The sequence below is a fragment of the Salvia miltiorrhiza genome, chromosome 4 (genome assembly GCF_028751815.1).
Source record: "Salvia miltiorrhiza cultivar Shanhuang (shh) chromosome 4, IMPLAD_Smil_shh, whole genome shotgun sequence".
Lineage (NCBI taxonomy): Eukaryota > Viridiplantae > Streptophyta > Magnoliopsida > Lamiales > Lamiaceae > Salvia > Salvia miltiorrhiza.
The window spans coordinates 36,779,513-36,784,887 of NC_080390.1; the positions used below are offsets into that span (position 1 = coordinate 36,779,513).

General features: G+C 34.1%; 1 protein-coding gene across 2 annotated transcripts; it reads left to right on the plus strand.

The window, feature by feature from the left end:
* Positions 1 to 207: 207 nt before the first annotated feature.
* LOC131021415 (protein FAR1-RELATED SEQUENCE 1-like) lies at positions 208 to 5,375 on the plus strand. 2 transcript variants are annotated; one of them, XR_009100941.1, is made up of 5 exons: positions 208 to 561; positions 1,574 to 1,791; positions 3,942 to 4,013; positions 4,098 to 4,172; positions 4,260 to 4,725. XR_009100941.1 is itself a non-coding variant. In XM_057950601.1 (5 exons), exons 2-5 carry the CDS (start codon positions 2,803 to 2,805, stop codon positions 4,317 to 4,319), a joined length of 1,260 nt encoding a protein of 419 aa, XP_057806584.1. In that variant the 5' UTR covers positions 208 to 561; positions 1,574 to 2,802; the 3' UTR covers positions 4,320 to 5,375. The 2 variants fall into 2 exon arrangements, 1 of the variants encoding a protein (XP_057806584.1); XM_057950601.1 differs by having other exon boundaries at positions 1,574 to 3,855; positions 4,260 to 5,375.

The window sequence follows — 5,375 nt, forward strand, 5'->3', positions numbered from 1 at the left end:
CGTTCGAAATAGTTTGATATCAAAAGGCAAATTGTTTTGGGTTTTGGTGGACATATGCAAAACAAATCGAAAAGAAACACAAGCGTCTTTCACTGTAGTAATCTGATTAAATGTGGATTGCATTTTCATTTTATTTGAATATTTAATCTATTGATTAAATGTGGTCTAATTTATACTAATTAAATTGATTTTTGTGATATATATTCAATCGGATGAGATCCAGTGTACCATAAATTGTGTCCCACTCCATGTCCCATTAATAAAACTACGTAGTTTTAAGTATAACTTTAAAATACATATATTTGCGTCTGAAAATTCGGCTTGGCTTAACGGCTTGGCGAATCTTCTCCATTCACGGATAGATATGCTTCAACTGGATTCGAAGGAAATTTTCCGAATTTCCGGCGAAAATCATCAAGCCATGGAAATCAGATATTCTTTCTCGTCCCAATTCATTCGTTCTCCTACTCTGAATTTAGTTTTAATATCTTTCTCCAACTCTTTTCTCTCGCCAATTATTTTTGCGGCACGCCGACGGAGACGACAATCGAAATCACGCCAGTGAGTTTTGATGTTTTTATAATAGTTGAGAACAGATTTTTGAACTTTTATTTCTGAACCATGATTGTAATTAGTCAATGTTTTGGCAATAACCCAATTCGAATTCTTGGTGAATTGAAAATTGATGACAACCTTGGCTTTCGAATTCTGTACAATTTATGATTATTTTTAGTTATAGCAGCAGTAGAATGTTGAGGATGGGGCGTTGGTTGAGTCAAGAAAACACGTTGGCTTTGGATGCACGAAGGTAACATATATCAAGGAATAACGGTGAAATGATAATTAAACTGTTGCAATTAAGCATCACAATCAAGGAATAATGGTGAAAATCACCACACTGTTTTATAACTAAAAAAAGTCAATCCAAGTTTAAATCAAATATGATAAGGTACATATATCGTCTGCAGCTGATCTAGTGATGGAAAAACGAATTGTGATTTAATGAATTCTAAATAGGAGACTTATGTCGTAAACATGTTTGTGTTAATAATTATCATCAAAATTCAAAAGAAACGACAAAATATTAAGGGATAAGAGCATGAAATGATAGTAGGTATTATATCTGGTAGCAGGAACCTAGGATGGTAATGGTTTGGTTGCTGTGGGTTTCTTAGATGCACGAAGGTTTCACTGTCATGATATTCTATTCACTAAATACTAAAATTGTGCTTTGTTTTAAATCAAATAGGCTCACTGTTATGTTCTCATGTAGCTAGCCTACTTAGCCTAGGGACCTTACAAAAGATAGACGTAAGGCATTAGGAATTAATCTTCATTATCTGCATTTGCTAAGATATTTCAATGGTTTTGTAAATATAACATGAGTACATGACTTTTAAACTATTGTAAATAGTCATTTTTTTGCCAGAACAGGGTAAAGTCGAGAACAGGGGGCTGGTTGTTTTTAGTTACAGTCAGCAGTAGAATGTGTGTATATATATATATTGAATATTTATTACAATGTTCTGCTTAACTTCATATAATACTTTTTGTTACATTATTTTTTTTGAAGGCCAAAGCAAACATTACCATGGAAAGTGAATCAATATCTTGTCGTCGCTTGAGTTTTGAAGATGTTAATGAAGAACATATTCAGCATGTCAATGATAAGATTGATGACCAGAACAATAATCAGTTGGCCATTGCTACAAGTATGTTCAACGTGGAAGATATTCCAAAAATTGGGATGAGCTTTGACACTGAACAAGAAGCTTATGACTTTTATTTAAAGTATTCAAAACGTGTGGGTTTTGGTATAAGAAAGAGCAAAAGTCATAATGACAAATTTGGTCAGTTAGTGGACAGAATTTTTTGTTGTAGTGCTCAAGGAAAAAGGATGAATGAGAAGCATGATATTTATGTGAAGAAGATTCGTCCAGAGACTAGATTTGATTGTCAAGCTAAAATGAAAGTTAGCAGTCGAGAAACTGGAAAGTTTCGTGTGGTTCAGTTTGTTGAAGACCATAATCATTATCTCTCAAGTCCGAATAAAACACACCTACATAGATGTCACAGAAAGATTGCTCCTTCTGCAGCATTACAAATTCAAATGCAAATGATGTTGGCATCACACCTAAAGCATCCCATGATCTTATGGTGAGACAAGTAGGGGGAAGAGAGAATTTGGGCTTCATTCCTCTAGATTACAGAAACTATTTGCGATCCAAAAGAACAAGAGATACAAGAATAGGGGATACAGGAGGAGTATTAGAATATTTGCAGAAGATGCAATTTGATGATCCAAATTTTTTCTATGCCATTCAAGTTGATGAAGATGATTTGATAACTAATATTTTTTGGTCTGATGCAAAGATGAAAGCAGATTACTCAAATTTCGGTGATGTGGTTTGTTTTGATACAACCTACAGGAAAAATAATGAAGGTCGTCCCATTGCATTATTTGTAGGTGTAAATCATCACAAACAAACTGTGATTTTTGGAGCTGCACTGTTATACGATGAAACGGCTTTGACATTTGAGTGGTTGTTTGATACATTCACTAGAGCTATGCGTGAGAAAAGACCGATAACTATTTTGACAGATCAAGATGCAGCAATGGCTAAGGCGTTAGCTTCTATATGGCCTGAAACTCATCATCGTTTATGTCTTTAGCACATTTTTCAAAATGCTGCAATTCATTTGAGTAGTGTCTTTTCCCAGTTCAAAGACTTCGCTAAAGACTTTGGAGCATGTGTTTATGATTTTGAAGAAGAAGATGAGTTTATTGCAGCATGGGACCGAATGTTGGATAAGTATGCACTTAAAGAAAATGATTGGTTGAAGCGTTTGTTTAATTTGAAGGAAAAATGGGCTTTAGTCTATGGACGACAAATGTTTTGTGCTGACATGACTACCACCCAAAGGAGTGAGAGTGTGAACAGTGTTGTTAAGAGATATGTAAATTACAAGCACAAGTTTCTAGAATTTTTTAAGCACTTCCAGAGACTTCTTGATGACCGTCGATATGAGGAGATAAAAGCCGATTTTAAAGCAAGTACAAGTGTTCCACATTTGACGTATCCTGTTCAGATTTTAAAGCAGGCAGCAGGCATTTATACCCCTGAGGTATACAAAATCTTTGAACAAGAGTGGTATAAAGCTCATGATTGTAGTGTGGAATGCTCTGATGATGGGGGATTACAAGTGAGTTACAAAATTACTCCTTATAACAAGAGCCATCACCATATAGTTGCATTTGATTCATCGAGTGGAAAGGCTAATTGTAGTTGCAGAAAATTTGAATTTGCCGGGATTTTATGTTCTCATATTTTGAAGGTATTCACAATGAAAAGCATTACGAATATCCCAGGAGAATATATCCTAAAAAGGTGGACGCGGAAAGCAAAAGTTGGATTTATTGGAGATTCGAATCTTAACACCTGCAACTTAGATCCAAAAATGCTTCAGAATGTGCGATATAAAGAATTGTGTGGATTGTATGTTCAATTGGTTACAAAAGCATCAGAGAATGAAGACACATATAGACTTGTGAAAGATGGAATTTTGAAGATGTTTGATATAGTGGATGACAGGTTGCAAAGTATAAAATCAACTGATAACCAAGTACATGGTAAAGAGTTTGACAAGCATTCAGTGACTGAGGATGAGCTACATACTAAAGAAAAAAACAATTCTGGAGCCAAAGGTATAAAATCGAAGCACAAGACAACTTCAGGCAAGAGACCAAGAGGTGGCTTGGAGAAAGCTTCACAGAAAAGAAGAGGAAGAGGAGGAAAAATCCTACCTTCAATTGCTCCCACAAGTTCATCTCCATTGTTATCTTCTAATTTTGAGGTTTGGCTTATATAAATTTGTTTACTTTTATATGATTTTTTTCTAAATATATAGTGTAATTATAAACTATTTTTATTGTGAAATAGGGTGGAGAAAAAAATCTTAACACTACTTCAGTTGTATCTGCTATACCATATCAAAGACCCAACACATTTGAGGTTTGCTTTAGTATTGTGAATAAAAGTTTACCTATTAATATACTAACAATCAATCTAAATTTATTATTTTATTTATTGATGAAGGAATTCTATGCAAGTTCAAGCCAACAAAGTTTGGGTGAACTCTCATTTCCTATGAACATGACAAGCTTATTATTGGTAATTTCTTTTTCATAACACCATTATTTTGTTATAAGGGAATGTCAAGTATCTTTGCTGTTTCTCATTTTATTTTTTTTATTACAGGCACAACAACCACTTAACTTTGGATCTTTAGGAACAAAGAACTCGCAGCAAAATGAATAATTTAAGATCAGATGAGTTTATGTTTGATTTACTGATCTGATGTGTGTAGAAGAGTGGAAGGGCATCTGCTTTCTACATTTGTGTATTTGTGATCAGTTTTCTATTTCCCTTCTAATTTTTTGTTCTTTTAGATGATAAATTATGGAGTATTATTTTTGAGTTTCCCTTTAAGAGTGATTAAAGTTAGAAATGTCTTGAAACTTGTATACTGCTTGGTGGTGCTTTTGGTCAGCTTATTGAATATTACATATATTTATTTATAATATTTGTATCATGGATGCTTATGATTTTTAGTGTTCTCACGTAGCATTATCTTTCTTGGATTAGACTTTGTGCACGTGGGGCTTATTTATCTTTCATTGATCTTGATTTTGGTGTATCATCTTGAGTTGTTGCAGACCACTGTTTCAAATAACAAAATCCAAAGTAAAATAAAATTATTAAAGAAGTAGAGCTATAGATGAACCTTGAGCATTTTTTTTGCTGTTGTTGCTTTAGGTTCCTTAAGTATAGCTTATGGAGTTGGGAATTCAAATACTTTATATTCCTTGATTTCTTATAGCATTATATGCTTCATCGAAAGGTGTATCATGGATGTTAGCTTCCAACTTAAATGTGATTTGGCATTTAGTAAAGATTTGTATAAGGCAATATAAGAAACAACCATAGTGATGTCATCAAGCTTCCCACCATAATAGCAGAAACCAGCTTCTTGTGCTGCAGCAGAGAAATGAGTCTGCCTTTTTTTGTCCTGTGCTCGTTTCCGTGCCAATGTTGCTATTTTCTGTGCAGTTACCTGAGGCCCTAAACCAGCTCTCGTAGCATGAACTACAACAGCAGTAATGTCATTGTTATATAAATTGTCGAAAAGCCCATCAGTCTCAGCTATTATCACATCTCCTGGAGGAGGTATTGATACACATTTGCCAAGTTCAAATTGCTATTTGTTGTAGTAGGAATGATAAACTTAGGAGAATGCTACAAAGTTGAGCTCTAGAGTAGTTGATGAGATTGATGTTTGTAATGTTCTTGTTTTGTCACGCAAATGATAATAAA